The sequence below is a fragment of the Scyliorhinus torazame genome, chromosome 4, assembly GCF_047496885.1.
Source record: "Scyliorhinus torazame isolate Kashiwa2021f chromosome 4, sScyTor2.1, whole genome shotgun sequence".
NCBI classification, from domain to species: Eukaryota; Metazoa; Chordata; class Chondrichthyes; order Carcharhiniformes; family Scyliorhinidae; genus Scyliorhinus; species Scyliorhinus torazame.
The window spans coordinates 142,468,567-142,488,081 of NC_092710.1; the positions used below are offsets into that span (position 1 = coordinate 142,468,567).

A 19,515-nucleotide genomic window follows, 5' to 3' on the forward strand; every position below is an offset into this window, starting at 1 on the left:
ATATCTGTCGTGCACAAAGAAGGTCCCAGGTTTGGTCCATGGTCTCTACTACATTAATTATTTAAGGCAAGTTGATAGTAAAATTGCTTCAGTTGATTTCAGTAACACAGGATTATGAAGAGGAAACTCAGCTGAGGTTGTCTTTCTTCTCCGTACATATGCTGTGAATTGGTGATGAACCTCAAGCTTCAGTTTCTAATCAATACAAAGATGAAAGTTTTTGAGAGTAAATCTCAGAGAAGTGTGAGTATCACGAGGGCAGTACAGCCTGCAATGCACTCCACTGCTTCACTTGCAGCGTGTGGATTTTCCTTTTAAAAAAAGATGGTTCCTATATCCAATGTAATATCCTTTTTGGGGGGAACATTGCCACAGAAATTCGTACAGTAAGCTTGAAGGGTATTTACTTCACAGACTTTATTTTTAGTTGTTGGATTAGAGGAGAATGTGTTTTCAATTAAAATAATTGAGGGTCTTTGCTGACTATTGGTTGTTTAATTTTTTTAAATAATGATTTGACAGTACTCTATACTTCAATATTTCATAACCTATGTGGTGTATGTTTTTGCCATACAGCAAAGAAAATCCAAGGTTCCTACCTCTTCACCCAGAATATAGTGTGAAGACTGTTGTCTTGACCATCCTGAATTATTTTACTTGTTCTTGAGTATTGGTCACATGGTGGGACTTTACTATGAAAAGCCTCTAGAAAAATATCACTTTGACACAAAAGATACCAAGTGAGTTTTGAGATGCTTAATCAGCAGTCTTTGGCATCTGCTCGGAATAATGAGCTGTGACTATTTAATAGCTCTGCCAATTCCTGTCTGATTGGTTTATCCCATTACAATGCCATCTAATAAGAATGTCAGTGACTGTTTCAAAGCTGCAGGCCTTCTAAAATGCACATGATGTGACTACTGAAATTAGAAAGGAAGACTGGAATTGCATTTATATTGTGCCTTTTTTGACCTCCGGACATCACAAAGTATTTTGCAGCCAATTTTTAAAAAATTCATTGATAGGATGTGTGCATCGCTGGTTTGGCCAGCATTTATTGTCCATCTCTAGTTGCCCTTCAGAAAGTGTGGGTGAGTTGCCGTCACCGCTGCAGTCCCTGAGGTGTAGGTACACCCACAGTGCTGTTAGGGAGGGAATACCAGGATTTTGCCCCAGCGACACTGAAAGAAAGGCGATATATTTCAAAATTGGTGGTGAGTGACTTGGCGGGGAACTTACAGGTGGTGGCTTTCCCAGGTATCAAGTACTTTGTCAACTGTTATAATGTTATCCCATAAGGGATCTGAATTGTGTTAAAATGCTCAGACATTTGTAACAGCGCTGATATCAAACTGATGTATCTTTCAAGTAAGACTTCCTTTGTGAAAAAAATGTCATTAAATGTCATTACCCAATGATGTCAGAACTGTGATAGAATACTCTTGCCTGGATGAGCACAGCTGCAACAACACTCGAGGGGCTTGACCCCATCCTGGACAAAGCAGTTTAAAAAAAAAAAAAAAAAAAAAAATTTTTGTCAAAATATTTCACAGATTATCACAACAGAAAAATAGAACCCCCCCTCCTTACACAAATAATAAAACAACAAGAACAAAAGCGCATAAATAAACAAATAAACGTTAAACAGTAAACAATAGTGCATCCCCTACCAGACACAAACTTATACCCCCCCCCCCCCCCCCGGTTGCTGCTGCTGACCATCTCCTAACGCTCCGCCAGGAAGTCTAGGAACGGCTGCCACCGCCTGAAGAACCCTTGCACAGATCCCCTTACAGCAAATTTCACCTTCTCCAATTTAATAAACCCTGCCATGTCGTTAATTCAGGATTCCGCGCTTGGGGGGGCCTCACATCCTTCCACTGAAGCAGAATCCTTCGCCGGGCTACCAGGGACGCAAAGGCCGAATACCGGCCTCTTTCGCCTCCTGCACTCCCGGCTCGTCCGACACCCCAAATATTGCAAGCCCCCAGCTAGGCCTAACCCTGGAATTCATTACCCTTGACACCGTCATTGCTACGCCCCTCCAGAACTCCTCTCAACACTGGACATGCCCAGAACTTGTGGGTGTGGTTTGCTGGGCTCCCTGAACACCTCGCACATCTGTCCTCACTCCCCAAAAAACGGCTTAGCCTTGCCCCGGTCATGTGCGCCCTGTGCAGCACCTTAAATTGTATCAGGCTGAGCCTCATGCAAGAGGAGGAAGTGTTTACCCTTCCCAGGGCATTCACCCACATACCCTCGTCTATTTCCTCCCCCAGCTCCTCCTCCCACTTACCTTTTAACTCTTCCGCCGAGGCCGCCTGCATTACCTGATAAGTTGCCGAGATCCTGCCCTCTCCAACCCACACCCCCGAAAGCACCCTGTCCTGGACCCTGCGCGCCAGCAGCAGCAGGAACTCCACCACCTGTCGCTCTTAACGAACGCCCTTACCTGCATATATATGAAAGCATTTCCAGGGGGAGCCCAAATTTCTCCTCCAGCTCCCCAAGGCTCGCAAACTTCCTGTCTATGAACAGGTCCCCCATCCTGCTAATACCTGCCCTGCGCCAACTCATGAACCCCCCCATCCATTTTCCCCGGGACAAACCGATGGTTCTCCCGTATCGGGGACCACACCGAAGCCCCCACCTCCCCCCTGTGGCGTCTCCATTGCCCCCAGATTTTGAGGGTCGCCGCTACCACCAGGCTCGTGGTGTACCTCGTCGGAGGAAGCGGCAGCGGTGCCGTCACCAGCGCCCCCAGGCTCGTGCCCACACAGGACGCCATCTCCAGCCTCTTCTACGACGCCCCCTCTCCCTCCATTACCCCCTTACGTATCATCGCCATGTTGGCAGCCCAATAGTACCCACATATGTTTGCCAATGCTAACCCCCCCTGTCCCTGCTCCGCTCCAAGAACACCCTTCTCATCCTCGGGGTCTTCTTTGCCCATACGAACCCCATAATACTCCTGTTAACTCGCTTAAAGAAGGCCTTAGGGATCAGGATGGGGAGGCACTGAAACAAAAACCTCGGGAGCACTGTCATTTTAACCGACTGTACCCTACCCGCCAGGGAGAGCGGCAGCATATCCTACCTTTTGAACTCCTCCTACATTTGCTCCACCAGCCTCATTAAGTTGAGCTTATGCAAGGCCCCCCCCCAGCTCCTAGCCACCTGAACCCCCAGGTATCTAAAACTTCTTTCTGCCCTTTTTAGCGGAAGCTCACCAATCCCCCTTTCCTGGTCTCCCGGGTGCACCACGAACAGCTCGCTCTTCCCCATGCTGAGCTTATACCCGGAGAAATCCCCAAACTCCCTCAGGATCCGCATCACCTCCGACATTCCCGCCCACCGGGTCCGCCACATACAATAGCAGATCGTCCGCATGCAACGATACCCGGTGTTCCTTCCTCCTCTTTTCCCCCCCCCCCCCCCCCCCTCCAGTTCCTAGACACTCTCAATGCCATGGCCAGGGGCTCAATCGCCAGCGAATAGAGCAGGGAGGGATAGAGGACACCCCTGCTTCATCCCTCGGTATAGCCGGAAATATTCCAACCTCCTCCTGTTCATGGCCTCACTCGCCACCGGGGCCTCGTGCAGCAACCTCACCCAGCTGACGAACCCCTCCCTGAATCCAAACCTCCTCAACACCTCCCACAGGTACCCCTCATCCACCCTATCAAAGCCCTTCGTGTCCATAGCCGTCACTATCTCCGTCTCCCCCTCCACCGCCGGCATCATAATTACATTCAGGAGCCTACGTACGTTGGTATTCAACTGCCTCCCTTTCTGAAAGCCCGTCTGATCCTCGTGTTTGACCCCTGGAACACAGTCCTCAATCCTCAAGGCCAATACCTTTGCTAGCAGTTTCACATCCACATTAAGGAGTGAAATCGGCCTATACGATCCTCACTGTACAGGGTCCTTGTCCCGCTTCAGAATTAGAGAAATCAGCGCCCTAGACATCGTCGGGGGCAGGACCCCCCCCCCTCCCTTGCCTCGTTGAAAGTCCTTACCAGCAGCGGGCCTAACAGGTCCTATAGAATTCCACCGGGAACCCATCTGGCCCCAGTGCCTTCCCCGCCTGCATACTCCCCAGTCCCTTGACCAGTTCCTCCAACCCAACCGGCGCCCCCAGCCCACCACCTGACCCCCCTCTACCCTCGGGAACCTCAGCCGGTCCAGAAAGCGATCCATCCCCCCTCCTCCGATGGGGACTCAGACCCTCGTAAAAGTCCCTGAAGACCCCATTAATACCCACCGCACTTCACACTGTGCTCCCCCCTCCATCCCTAACTCCCCAGATCTCCCTCCTGCCTCCGAAGCTGGTGTGCCAGCATCCGGCTAGCCTTCTCTCCGTACTCGTACACCGCCCCTTGCACCTTTCTCCACTGCACTTCCACCTTCCTGGTGGTCAACCGGTCGAACTCTGCCTGGAGGCTTCGTCGCTCCTTGAGTAGTCCCTCCTCGGGGGCCTCTGAACACCTATCTATGCTTACCATCTCCCCCACTAGCATCTCCCTCTCTCTCCTCTCCTTCCCCTCTCTGTGGGCCCTAATGGAGATCAACTCACCCCTGATCACTACCTTCAGCGCCTCCCAGACCACCCCTACCTGCACCTCCCCATTATTGGCCTCCAGGTACCTTTCTATACATCCCCGGACCCGCCCGCTCACCTCCTTGTCCGCCAACAACCCCACCTCCAAGCGCCACAGCGGGCACTGGTCCTTCTCCTCTCCCAGCTCGAGGTCCACCCAATGCGGGGCATGGTCAGAGATGGCTATTGCCAAATACTCCGTGTCCTCCACCCTCGGAATCAGCGCCCTGCTCATTACAAAACAGTCAATCCGAGAGTAGGCCTTATGAACATGGGAGAAGAATGAGAATTCCCTGGACCACGGCCTCGCAAACCTCCACGGATCCACTCCTCCCATCTGGTCCATAAACCCCCTCAGCTGCCGGCCTCCTGCCCGTCCTAGACCTAGAGCGATCCAAGGCCGGATCCAGCACCATGTTGGAGTCGTCGCCCCCCCCCCCCCCCCCCCCCCCCGCACATGAACCCCGCATCGTCCCAATTCGGGGAGTATACATTCATCAAGACCACCCGCACCCCCTGCAGCTTACCACTCAACATCACATACCTACCTCCATTGTCTGCCACGATGCTCAACGCCTCAAACGACACCCGCTTCCCCACCAAAATCGCCACCCCTCGATTTTTTGTATCCAACCCCGAATTGAACACCTGCCCTACCACCCCTTTCTTAGCCTTACCTGATCTGCCACCCGCAGATGCGTTTCCTGGCGCATGACCACACTGCCTTCAGCCCCTTCAGGTGCGCGAACACACGGGCCCGTTTGACCGGCCCGTTTAGGCCTCCTACATTCCAGGTTATCAGCTGGATCAGGGCCCCCCCCCCCCTCAAACGCCGATTAGCCATGACCCTTTCTAGGCCAGCCACGTGCCCCCGCACTTCCCGTTCCCCCCAGTGGCAGACCCCCGACCGCTGCAGACTCCAGCTCCCCCTTGGCCATTCCAGCAGCAACCCGGTTTCTCCTCCCCCTCCCCCCCCAAATCTAGGTCTCCCCTAGCAGCATTGCTCCCCCCATTGCACTCCCGTGAGTCAGCCGACTCCTGCTGACCCCGGCCACTCACGCCGCTCCATTGACCCCCCCCCCCCAGTGTGGGAGTCTCCCCTCCCCCCCCCCCCCTCCTGTCCGTCAACGGGCTCTACCCTCCCCCTCCCCCACCCCCTTGCACTCAGCGCGGTGAAAAACCCGCACTTTCCACCCACCCGACCCTGCCTCCTCTGGCGCAGCTCCCTTTCCAGGCCCAGTCCCTCTTCCCCCCCCCCCCCCCCCTTGCGGGGCCCCATCTCCATTTCCAGCCACCGACGCCCACCGGCTTTTACCTGCCCCCCCCCTACCCACGAACCCACCCGACAGACATGGTGACCACTTAGGTTCCGACATCCGATCCCTCCAGGAGACCCAGAATCCGCAGATTCTTTCTTCTCGACCGGTTCGCCATGTCCTCGAACTTTGCCTGCCATTTCTTATGGAGCGCCTCATGCGCCTCCACCTTCACTGCCAGGCCCAAGATCTCATCCTCATTCTCCGAGACCTTTTGCCGGACCTCCCGGTTCGCCGCACCTTGGGCCGTCTGAGTCTCAAGCAGCTTGTCAATTGACGCCTTCATCGGCTCCAGCAGCTCTGCCTTCAGCTCCGTGAAGCAGCGCTGGAGAAACTCCTGCTGCTTCTGTGACCACTGCGCCCACGCTGCCTGCTCTCCACCCGCCACCATCTTGGTCTTCCTCCCTCGCACCTTTCTCTGCTCTAATCCCACTTTTTTCACCGCTCCACTCCTGTTCCAATCCATACAGTGCCGGGGGAATATTGCTGTCCCCTTCCCACACTGGGAATCGTCGAAAAAGTACCGTTGGGGGCCCTAAAAAGAGCCCAAAAATCAGTTTCTAGCGGGAGCTGCCGAACGTGCGACTTAGCTCCACATAGCCGCACCCGGAAGTCACATAGCAGTTTGTTTGATTGGCACTCGTCCTTCACTGCTCCACCACTGGTGCACGATGGCAGCAATGTGTACCATCCACAAGATGAACTGCAGCTAAAGGCTTCTTCAACTGCATCTCCCAAACTGCAACCACTGCCACCAAGACTAAAGGGACAGCAGTATGCATGGGAACACCACTGTCAAGTGAGCCTTCCTAACCTAGACTGGGGCAAAATTAGGAACTCGCTACCGAAAAGTACTGTTGAAGAACCCAAATAGGATGTAAGAGGCATGTGAGCAATTGTTAGACGTTTAAGCAAAGTTCTTAAAGTGGTATTTTGCTATTTCGTATTTTATTTTGTTAGGAAAACAGGTAGTTTTAAGTGATTAATATTTGTATTGATAAACACTGGAAATAAGGTATAGTCTTCAGTTTATTTAATTTAATGTTTCTGTGCCTGGGCGGGTAAAACCAATAGTTCGATTCATGCTAGACAAAGGTGTTTGCTTGTGTGCAGGTTAGTTAAGTTTCAACCGTGTCTCTATTATGCTTAGCAAAGGTTACAGCGCGAAGAGTAAATAGAAATAAGTTGTTGCTTTGCAACAGGAGGCCACTTTCTAGAGGGGGAAATACTTTCCTTTGTTAATTTTAACTGGAAGCCAGAGCAAATGGATACAGGACATTAGGGAGTGAACAGCTCTCAACTCTGCTGGGGGAAGCTGGGCAGGAGAAGGGAGTTGCAAGGATGCAAGTTTCCTAAGGAACAAGATGCAATCCAGCTAATGAGGGACTTGCGTCAAAAATAATTTCTTAAGACGATTGGAGTTAAGAGAACAAGACCCAAGATATTCAGAAGAGTTCAAGGAAGAGTAAGCAAAGTGTTCTGAGTTAAAGAGACAATTGCAGTAACTAGATTTAAAGCAGACTTCAGAGGTAAATGGAGTGTTTTAAGAAGAAAAAATAATGAAACATGAAAAATTGGATGATAGAATACTCCTTTACTCAGCTTAACAAATACATACAGATTTTAAGATGAATACGCATTACATTGTCATTTCAATACAGTCTGGGAATTAAGAGTTAAAGCAATTATGAACAGTTTATACTGCAATCAAGACAAAGAAATCCTAAAGGAGTTGATGTAAAATTCTGGACTGGATTTGTTGTTAACGGTTATGGATTATGGATTGCAAACTGCTAAGGGAAAGCATTATTGTGAGAGAAGATCTTCAAGTGTGCTTTTGGGGGTGGAGTTTGGAGACCCTTGTGTATTACCATCCCCATACAGAGACCCCACAGTGGTTAGGATGCTGGACCGAAACCCTAATATTTTATTTTATTTTGTTTCAGACTCTGCGGAAAGTATACTTTGCTGAAGGGGTGATTGAACAAAAAAATAAGGATTTGATATTTTAAAACAAATCTTTATTATTAACAGAGTATTTAAAATATACAACCTCATACCCGAAAATAGCTTACAATCATCCCTTATAATACTACTAAATATAGTAAATAGCCTTAATTACTATTTCTATTCCCAATTCAACAACAAGAAAGAAACAAATATACAGCTCTCAATCCATCCTGCATACCAGTGGCACAGAACAGATTTGCTTTCCACAATAGATTTGGCTCCTGTTAGAACCCCTGCAGACTTTGGCTGGTTGTCTTCAAAAAGCTGTTCCACCTAGCTTGTTTCAGCTCCCCCCTTGTCCCCTGACAATTCTGCACTGCTTTAAATACTATTGCTCTTTTTTAACTATCCTGCAGTGAGAACAGAATACTTAACTTTTGTAATAATATCTTTATTAGTGTCACAAATAGACTTACATTAACACTGCAATGAAGTTACTGTGAAAATCCCCTCGTCGCCACACTAAGGCACCTGTTCGGGTTCACTGAGGGAGAATTCAATGTCCAATTCACCAAACAAGGTCGTCTTTGGGACTTGTGGGAGGAACCTCACGCAGACACGGGGAGAACATGCAGACTTGTGATCTAAACGGTTGTCAGATCAGAACTCGACTCAAAAGCTTTTTTTAAAATGTCTGAATACCTGAGCTGCACCCAGCAATGGCAATAGCTCCCTAGGCTGAAAGTGCATCAACTCCCCAGGGATTCCCCCTAGTCAAACAACAGTGCATCAGCCCAGGCTTGTACGATGGTCAATTTCCCCTCTGGCTCCAAAAAGCTTTCTGGTCTTGCAAAACAAGGTTCACTTAAAAGCATGACTACTGGAGCCAAACACACTCTAGCCCAGGCTTTTAACCCTTAGATTGCCAAATGTTTGTCATCCAATGTCTCTAAAATCATGCATTTGCCACAGTTGACAATCATCTGGGAGGATTCTGAGAAGAAATCCACAGACACTAACTTGGGTTCAGAACGGCAAGCGTGTATTTGACCACAGCCAACCTGTGTGCTTAAAAGGGAATTTGTGTTAAATGGGCCATTGAAGCTTAAGATGTACTTTGTAATCCATGTTAATCTTAAAATCTGTGTGTATTTGTTAAGCTAAGGGGGGAGTAAAGGAGTATTCTATCATCCAATTTTTTCATGTTTAATCATTTTTTCTTCTTAAAATTAATTAGCGGTCCTGTCACTCTCTTCCTCCATGTTTTATTTTAAAAAGTAAATGTTACAGTTTTTTGAGCCAGAGTTCCATTCTGGGATCTTCCTGTCCAGCTATAACATCAATTGGGATCATATCAATTTATAACGGCGGTTGATGCGGAAAACAGAACATTCAGAGCAATATAGTTTTTTTATAGGCATATGGTTCAAAGCAAACTAAGGGAGATTTACTCTAGTCGATGCTATATTAACTCAGCGTTCAGTGCTGATGAGAGATTTAAAAAGATGCTTCCACTATCGGCACAAAAAATGCACAAATAAGTGGATAATTTAAAAGTAGAGACTGTGATTGCGCTTTCAATAGTACTCTATAAAGTAGTAAGTTTGAAGCCTCATAATCAAGATTGCTCCTTTCTCGCCCTCCATGTGCCAGGATGCAGATGTAATGAATTTCTATATTTGCAGCATTTGCACCTTCATTAGGTGTAGTTCTTCCATCTGCCTTCTTGAGCTATAAGAAACACAATCAGTTGATTCAGTGTGTAACAAAGTCTCAGATTACTCTCCAAATTTTGATCAAAAACATTTTGGGCAGCACGGTAGCATAGTGGTTAGCATAATTACTTCACAGCTCCAGGGTCCCAGGTTTGATTCCCGGCTTAGGTCACTATCTGTGCGGAGTCTGCACGTTCTCCCGGTGTGTGCGTGGGTTTCCTCCGGGTACTCCGGTTTCCTCCCACAGTCCAAAGATGTGCAGGGTAGGTGGATCAGACATGCTAAATTGCCCTTAGTGTCCAAAATTGGAGTTACTGGGTTATGGGGATAGGGTGGAGGTGTGGGCTTGGGTAGGGTGGCTCTTTCCAAGAGCTGGTGCAGACTTGATGGGCCGAATGGCCTCCTTCTGCACTGTAAATTCTATGAATTCACGCTTGTGAGACACCTGAGATATCTTTACATATTCTTGGAGAGGGGGGGAGAGAGAAGAAGCAACAAGGGAAAGGAAAATCAAATAGTACGAACTTAGAAAAACATTTTCTTTATGCTGCTGTTCCTCATTCTCACCCATGTCCTGGCTCTGTCATTCCTCTCGTTTCCAATCCCCCTCTCTCGCCCTTCCCCATCTTTTCCCTTCTCCCTCCAATTCTCCCATCCCTCCCCCATCTCCCATCCCTCCCCTCTCTCCCATCCCTCCCCACTCTCGCCTCCCTCCCCACTCTCACATCCCTCGCACTCTCCTTCTCCCACCCCTCCCCACCTTCCTTCATTTCTCAACTTGTCCTTCCTCCCTCTTCCTTACTTGCCCCCTGTTCCTTACTTGCTGCCACCCCCTGCGTTTCACTTCCCTGCCACACCGTAAAGCACTGCTATGGTAGAGCTTTAATCCTTTCAACCACAGGCTTTATTGTGCGTAACTGACATGTATAAGTATTTGATATGTTCTTGGTTCCAGTTGTGTTGGGTGTCTGTATGTACCACTCCTATTCAGTATCCAAAACTAAATTGTTTTTCTGGGAAATTTTATTTGTATTAGGCATCACGTCTCCAAGTTCAGCAGTTTTATCTAACAAACCTGTTAATTTTTCAATGTGTCTTCTCAGTTTATCACCACAAAAATCCTGTACGTAGAGCTGATTTGATTTAGGATTAGAAAGGAGAGCCGATGATCCATTAACCTTTTAGAGATGATTCAAATTGAATTGACTGCCACGGATTTTTATAAAATAGAAATTGATGGTCTTGACACATGCAGCCAGAGTTTATATTAAATGAATATTCTTAAATGTTATGTTAAAAATAAATAAGTCAACAATCCATTCAAAACGTATATCTGAAAACACAAGATTGCGTAAATACAAAATGTCTTGCTGTTCTGTAACATAGTTTTTTCAATTGCATTGTTAGGGTCCATGATACCATTTTCTATGAGAGTCCTACATGCAGAACTTCCACAGTACTTGGGGAAACCACAGGAATCATTGGACAGACTGCATGCCATGAAAGTAACTTGTCTAAAGGTAAAACCATAAGTTTTTAAGAATGTACATTTGGGTGGGTCAATTGTGCCTTACTCCTGAGAAATGAACTCTGCTCAATAAAGTTTGCAATTGCAGAAAAGTCCGAGGAGGATTCTGTTACTAGTCCATTGGTGAAAAATCTATTTGAGTCATTTATTTTTCTATTTGTGTAGCCACACATGAAATAGCCAAATATGAAAACTTATTCAGTGGTGGAAACAATTTACATGTTTAGACAACTGTTGTCATGAGAATTCCCAAACGTTTCTCCACATGCACTCTCAAAGTTTGATTTTATTTTGACTTGTGCATTTCTCTCTTTAGTCATTGCTGTTTTTGACAGTGAGTATACAGTCTGTCCCAGTGATGTTTTGTTTTAAGCTTATGTTTTGGCAATGAAGATTGGACCAACATGACCTCACGGACCCCAAAATCCCTTCTTTCCCCCCTCGCCCTCAACCAATCCATGCACAATTCCATATGGGGAAATGCTTTGTCTTCCTTAGTATGTTTCCAAGGGGCAGGTAAGGAAATTAATCCCGTGGGGAAATGGCAGCTCTGACAGTCCCACCAGTCCATTGTATATTGCTGGTTTACTCAGTTGGCTGGACAGCTGGTTCGCGATGCAGAGCTTAGGGCAACAGCACAGGTTCAGCTGAGGCTATTCATGAAGGACCACCTTCTCAACCTTGTCCCTCATGTGATCCTCATGTTAAATTACCACCAGTCAGCTCTCTCCCTGAAAGGGGAAAGCAGCCTATGGTCATCTGGAACTATGGCATCTTTACTTTAGTAAAATGCTTTAAAAAGCATTAAGGTAGACAAATGACCAGAGCCAGATGGCATCTATCCCAGATTACTGAGGGAGACGAGATGAAATCACTGCGACTCTAACAGAAATCTTTGTGTCCTTATTGGCCACAGGTGAGATCCCAGAGGATTGGAGGGTAGCCAATGTTGCCGTTATTTAAGGAGGATTGCAAGGATGACCCGGGTAACTATAGGCCAGTGAGCTTGATGTCAGTGATAGTGAAATTGTTGGAAAAGATTCTCAGAGATAGGATCTATACACATTTGGAAGTGAATGGTCTTATTAGCGACAGGCAGCATGGTTTTGTACGAGGTCGTGTCTCACTAATTTAATTTAATTTTTTGAGGAGGTGACAAAAATGATTGAGTGAAGGGCTGTGGATGTTGTCTACATGGACTTTAGTAAAGCATTTGATAAGGTCCCTCATGGCAGGCTGGTGAAAAACATTAAATCACAAGGGGTCAGGAGTGAACTAGCTGGGTGGATTCAGAACTGGCTTGGCCATAGAAGACAGGTAGCAGTGGAAGGATGTTTTTCCAAATGGAGGTCTGTAACTAGTGGTGTTCCGCAGTGATCAGTACTGGGACCTGTGCTGTTTGTAATATATATATATATATATATATATATAAATGACTTGGAAGAAAATGTAGCGGGTCTGATTAGCAAGTTTGAGAATGATACTGCGATTACAGGAGTTGCGGATAGTGATGAAGATTGTCAGAGAATACAACAGGCTATAGATAGGCTGCAAAATTGGGCAGAGAAATGGCAGATGGAATTTAACGTGGACAAATGCAAGGTGATGCATTTTGGTCGATCCAATTCAGGTGGGAGCTATAAAATAAATGGCAGAACCAACAGGAGCATAGACACAGAGATCTGGGTGTGCAGGTCCACAGATCCTCAAAAGTGGCAGCACAGGTGGAAATGGTGGTAAAGAAAGCATACGGCATGCTTGCCTTCATAGGACGGGAGCTTGAAAATAGGGCAGCACGGTGGCGCTGTGGTTAGTGCTGCTGCCTCACGACACCGAGGTCCCAGGTTCGATCCCGGCTCTGGCTCACTGTCCTTGTGGAGTTTGCACATTCTCCCCATGTTTGCGTGGGTTTCGCCCCCACAACCCAAAACTATGTGCAGGGTAGGTGGCTTGGCCACGCTAAATTGCCTCTTAATTGGGAAAAAATGAATTGGGTATTCAAAATTTATTTAAAAAAGAGCTCGAAAATTATGTCAGTTACATAAAACGTTGGTTAGGCCACATTTGGAATACTGTATCCAATTCTGATCGCCACACTACCAGAAGGAAGTGGAGGCTTTGGAGAGAGTACAGACAAGTTTTACCAGGATGTTGCCTGGTATGGAGGGTATTAGCTATGAGGACAGATTGAATAAACTGGGATTGTTCTCCCTAGAGAGACGGAGGCTGAGGGGCAACCTGATAGAAATTTATAATATTATTAGGGGTATAGATAGGGTGAACAGTTGGAGGCTTTTTCTCAGGGTGGAAATTACAATTACAAGGGGGCACAAGTTCAAGGTGAGGGGGGACATGTTCAGTGGAGATGTGCACGGAAGTTTTTTTACACAGGGTGGTGGTGGAATGCACTGCCAAGGGAGGTGGTTGAGGCAGATACGTTAGCGACCTTTGAGACTTATCTGGATAGGCACATGAACAGACTGGGTATAGAAGGGTACAGGCGGTTGGTCTAGATAGGACACATGATGGGTGCAGGCTTGGAGGGCTGAAGGGCCTGTTCCTTTGCTGCATTGTCCTTTGTCTATTGCATTTGTAAAGTTCGTCACATGGTTTCCCTTCGATAGTGTGACTTTTATTGAACAAGCTATTTTCATTTTTATAATTTTAGAGTACCCAATTATTTTTTCCAATTAAGGGGCAATTTAGCATGGCCAATTCACCTACCCTGCACATCTTTTTGGGTTGTGGGGATGCGACCCACAAAGACACAGGAAGACCCGGGACTGGATCGAACCTGGGTCCTCGGTGCTATGTGGCAGCAGTGCTAACCACTGCGCCACCGTACTGCCCAATGTCACTGCTCTGTATGAGAAAAAATGGTTTGGATGCTCAAATACTTGTTTGGGGTGCGCTTACAATATCACTACTGAAGTGCGAAAAGTATTTTATTTGTCTAAATATTACAGGCATGAAGCGATGAAGCAATTTGTTCACCATTCTGTAACTGTTCCCAAACTGCACAATTTAACTTTAAGGTGTATTTTGTTTTAAAGCTCCAGGACACTTAATTTAGAAAGTGTAAGTTATTTGGGCCTCTATATTCATTAGCCACTTACATGATCAAACTATGTGACTGAAGTAATGAACATTCATTGTATTTGTTAAACTACTGAAGTTTTGACATTTAACATTTAAATAGATATGATGTCATGCAGAAGGTCCACAGCAGTTGTGATTTAATGATCGGCAAATGGTGATTTGTGATGTCAAACTGATCTGAAAGCTGAATGGCTCATGTGGGCCAACATTATAGTTGATTTACTTTCATATATAAACACTGGGTACGTTTTTAACTTTAGCACGTGTTCAGTTTCAACTTGAAATTTGCATAAATCCTTGTATGGTAAGGATTCTGGAATTCTTAATAAAACTAAAGTCCAGTCAACAATTTTTAGGGTGGCAGAATTACATCTTGGCGGCTAAGGAATCAGGTCTGATTGTGGCAGTTGGAGATGGTGGTGACAAACATCTTATAGCCTTTGTGAAATTGAAAGCACTGATACCTCTCTCGTTGCTTCCCATCTTCCATTGCCAACTCACCTCTACAGCACAGCTGAGCTCAGGTGCTTGCTCTCTAGGAAATTGTTAGAGCATTAATCTGTAATGATGTGTTAGAGTATCAGTGTACTGTGCCTTTGTTTTTTACTTAAACACAGGCGGTCAGTCTGTTGTGAGCTAGTAGTTTTTCCTGAAAGTAAAAATTCAGTCATTGAGTAATTATGCTGAACTCTGTGAATGTGGCATCCCTTTAAAAACGTACAGTAATTGATGAAATGCATTTATTTATTTCACATCTAAAATAACTCATTTTCATCATGGTCATTCCCCACCACTGTGTATAGTACAAGAAACTATTCTTAATTCAAACTTTTTGTTCAAATCTGATATTTTAAATATTATAACACTTAAATTCACACCAGAATGTAATTTATGTTTCTTAATTTATTGGGCAATTCAAATTGTTTGGTACTGAAACAACTGAATAATCCCAAATGGATTGCATGTTGTTGGGTGAAGATTCTCACAACGATTGGCTGAACGGGACATTATGAAATGTAGTTCAGAAACGTATGAGATCCTCTACAGATTTTGTGATCTTAGGCCATTGAGTATTACTCATTGATGTTTGTGGGGACTCTTGTTTTACCTTCTAATAAGAATCTGTAGTCCGGTTGGTGGGAGGTGTCAAAAATATGACTTTATTGCTAATTACTCACTGGTATACACTTGAGTAAGAAATTAATAAAAACTTAGAAACAAAATATGTTAAAAAGTCAAGCACGTGGCAAGAAGCATAAGCACAAAGAAATCACTATACAAAAACAAACAGATAGATGATTGAAGAATTCAGGGACAACAGACTTCAACCACAAGGTCCTAGTTTTAAGGGAATTCTTATCTTTGGTTTAACCCCTCATTTATGCTCGTTGGCTTTTAATTCTCAGCTGAGACCTCCTGATTTGTTCAAATGAATGTCTGTTACTTAAAGGATGATTTGTTAATCAAATATTGGACATTACGGGAGATTGACTGGTGCCTATCAAAACTAGCTTAGTGTCTGCGTGCGCAGTCTTAGGAAAAGTACTGGATATGTTTTCGCACATTTTGCTATGTCTCATAGCTTGGCGGAGACCTTAAGAATTGATTAGATAGAGAACAATACGTTTGCAGTGCTGAATATACTGGAACACAATGGTTAATTCATTATTTGAGAAAATGACTGGGTTCCCATAGTCAAGCCAATTTTAATAATTTGCTTCTTTAGCTATATACATTCAACCAGTACCCATATGAATAAAACTATACTCTATCAATATTGTAAAACACAGATTATACCTTGAGCACCCTTGTTTCCTACTTCTTGAAAATTAATCAAACTATTGGTATAAAAATAATATTGACTGTAATTTCCAGGTTCTAATTTGTAAATTGTTGCGCCTTAGGTGACATGCATCACTTAAGCATGCAGAGGGGTAGCATGGTGGCACAGTGGTTAGCACTGATGCCTCACGGCGCCGAGGACCCTGGTTCGAACCCAGCCCAGGGTCACTGCCCGTGTGGAGTGTGCACATTCTCCGCGTCTGCATGGGTCTCACCCCCACAACCCAAAAAGATCTGCAGGGTAGGTGAATTGACCACAATAAATTGTCCCATAATTGGGAAAAAAATGAATTGGGTACTCTAAATTTATTTTCTTTTAAATTACTTAAGCATGCAGATAGTTTCTTCAAACTTTGTTTTGGACCATTATAACATAATCTAGCTTTCTGCTTCAGCCACAAATATAACATTCTCATTTGATCACACAGAAATAAGCAGGTTCAAACTTTAAATAAAGGTTTACGTCATTCTGGGTATATTTTTGGAACAGGAAGTTGATTTTAACCATGGTAAAAATATTTTCCTTTTTTTTTAAGTTCTCAATAATGTGAAAGAAAGGAGCATCATTATATCTATTAGCTTCAGTTATTTTATCTTGACTTTATTTGGTTGTTTATTTTCCTTCCTGTGAATACTTACCAGGTTTTGTTTCCTTTTATAATTTAGTGGAACAGAAGTGACATGATCATTTATTTTGCCTGTATTTGCATTTTCAGATATACTAATGAACATTAAATGCTTTTGCCTTGATCACATTTTTTGGATGTATAGTTAAATTAACAGTATAATCTTTCATGAGCACTATGGCAGGGTATATATCAAAATTTGTTTTCCAAAGAAACCACTCTTCATTAGTTGCTTTGAATATTTTAATGAATATGTAATTTTTCACCTTCTAAACTACTTATCTTTCACACAGGTCATTGATAACCTAGAAAATGGACTCGCTGAAGATGGAAGTATGATCAATGTATCCTCTGAGAACAGACAAGGTGTGGATTTTCGTAACTTTTTTTATTAAAGGTTAATGCCAGTTTTCATAGATATCATTAATGTTGTACAAATAACTCCGTTTTAAAGTGGTTTAAATAAGGAAACGGCCAGACAATCTAAACATTTTCAGAGGAGTATACTGTTCAGCTTAATTTCAACTTGTAATTGTGCTGCAAATTTGTGGAACTCTTTTAAGTGTTATATTTTCAAGGCAATTAATGTATATAGAAGTAATGTTGTAAGAAAGGCTGCACCCGGTGAAATAAGAATACTGAAATTTGAGAAACCCGAACAAACTCCTGCATTTTGAAGGCTTTCCTATCAGCTGTCAATAAAGTCTGTAATTGAATGTCAATCTTTAGCTTAACTTACAAACATTCCACAGCTGCATGGAGCAGATAACTTAGACTGGCCAAAAATTGACAGTCTTGTGCATATCTTTGAAGCACTGGATGCACACAGTTTAGCCAATTATGCAGCTGGGAAAACTGGCAGAACAGACAAGCATGACTGTAGGTCTGAACACTGTTGATCTGACTTCATGGTACACCTGATAATTGTTTATCCCCATCATTTGCATATGATTTTCATTGCTTGAGTTAGAAAATTTCAAATTCATTAACATGCTAATGTTGGGCATGTTTTTCCTATTTTACTAAAAGGACTGGTATTCCCTGAAAGGAACTTGTTAGTGACAGAATTGTTAATATTCTACTCGTTGCAGCCTTTAGAATTAAGCTCTATTCTAAGAATATGGAGACTCGTTTAAAACTGAATAATGCATGCTGCTCATAATCTGAGCCAAATCAATTGGGGAGGTGCGTGCCTAGGCTGCAGTAATATAGGTATGTAGGCAAGAAGGGCTGGTTGTGATGTCTGGTTTCAGAGATAACTTGCACTGCTAAATGATGGTCATTTGATTATCAAGGTTGCTTGCAAGTAAAGAGGGGGGGATCCTCTTTCTCTTCTCATCCTCTCCAAAAACAATTAATATGATGCTGTAATGGGCCAGATATTATCGATTTTGCCGAGTCCACATTTACTTATACACAAGTGTTCACTCTATCTGAGACACCCCATGGATTTCAAGCAACCTTAGAATAATTTTTTAAAAACCTTTGATCGCCTGTTTGAATGTTGTCAATAACTGGCAGCATCTGTCAACCACATCACCGATTTTGCCAATTAAATCTCATCAAATGTCAGACTGTGAAAACAAGCTACCAGCCAACTTTCTGAACTTTTCTTTTCACTTAGAATCCCGATGGTGCAGAAAGAGGTAATTTGGCCCATTGAGTCTGCACTGACCATCTGAATCAGCACCCTATCTAGGCACACTCCCCTTCCCTCTCCCCGTAATCCCATCACCCACCTATCCTCCACATCTTTGGACACCCAAGGAGCAATTTAGCTTGGCCAATCCACCTAATCTGCACATCTTTGGACTGTGGGAGGAAACCAATGCAGACACTGGGAGATCATGCAAACACCACACAGGCCGTCACCCAAGGTGGGAATTAAATCCGGGTCCCATGTGCTACCCTCATTTTCATTTTCCATTGTTATTCTTTTATCTCCTTTTTATTTCTGTAATAGGAGTCTGGAGAATGAGGAGAGTCCAGGTATCAAGTTTGGGCAGAAGAGAGCGAACAGTATAACTAGGGTCAGATGGATAATAGCAGAATATTGGGACACAATGTGCCAGCAAAATATGAACGTGGGCCAGGTGTATAGAAGCAACCGCATCTAAACCCAGAATAAAATGGGGGAAACTGAGTTTACCTCAAAAAAGTGTCACTGCTTTTAAAACTCCTACATTTCCAAACAAATGGTTTGTTGTGTCACAAGCTAATTAGTATGGGAACTTCAATCATAGACTGTCATTTCAGCGTGTAAAGGTTTTAGCCAAGTTTAGACTAAGATTAGAAGTACAGCACTGTTATTCTGAGCAAGTTCAACTGGACACTCCTGATTATTATTTGTGAAAGCAATCATACAGATATATACAGATTTTGGTTTCAGAACTATAGAAAAGTTGGGAAAGAGGCCATTCAGCCCATTTTGTCTGTGCCAGCCAAAAAAGAGAAAAAATTAACGCACATTTTAATCCCACTTCCCAGCCCCTGGTCCATAGCCTTCGACCACAAGACATAGGAGCAGAATTAGGCTATATAGCCTATCGAGTCTGCTCCGCCGTTCAGTCATGACTAATATGTTTCTCATCCCCTTTCTCCTGCCTTCTCCCTATAACCCTTGATCCCCTTATGAATCAAGAACCTATCTATCTCGATCTTAAAGACACTCTGATTTGGACTCCACAGCCTTCTGCCGCAATGAATTCCACAGATTCACCACCTTCTGGCTGAAGGAATTCCTCCTCTCTCTGTTTTAAAAGATTGTCCCTTCAGTCTGAGGCTGTTCTCTCAGGTTTTAGTTTCTCCTGCTAGTGGAAACATCCTCTTCGCGTTCACC

At 44.5% G+C, this 19,515-nt stretch overlaps 1 protein-coding gene across 11 annotated transcripts in view; it reads left to right on the forward strand.

The window, feature by feature from the left end:
- trappc12 (trafficking protein particle complex subunit 12) overlaps window positions 1-19,515 on the forward strand; it is a 124,210-nt gene that overhangs the window by 64,053 nt on the left and 40,642 nt on the right. For all 11 annotated transcript variants that reach the window (XM_072498680.1, XM_072498686.1, XM_072498690.1 and 8 more), the window contains 2 exons: window positions 10,989-11,101; window positions 16,970-17,042. In XM_072498680.1, the coding sequence (XP_072354781.1) occupies window positions 10,989-11,101; window positions 16,970-17,042 (186 nt within the window). The remainder of the gene's footprint in view (window positions 1-10,988; window positions 11,102-16,969; window positions 17,043-19,515) is intronic.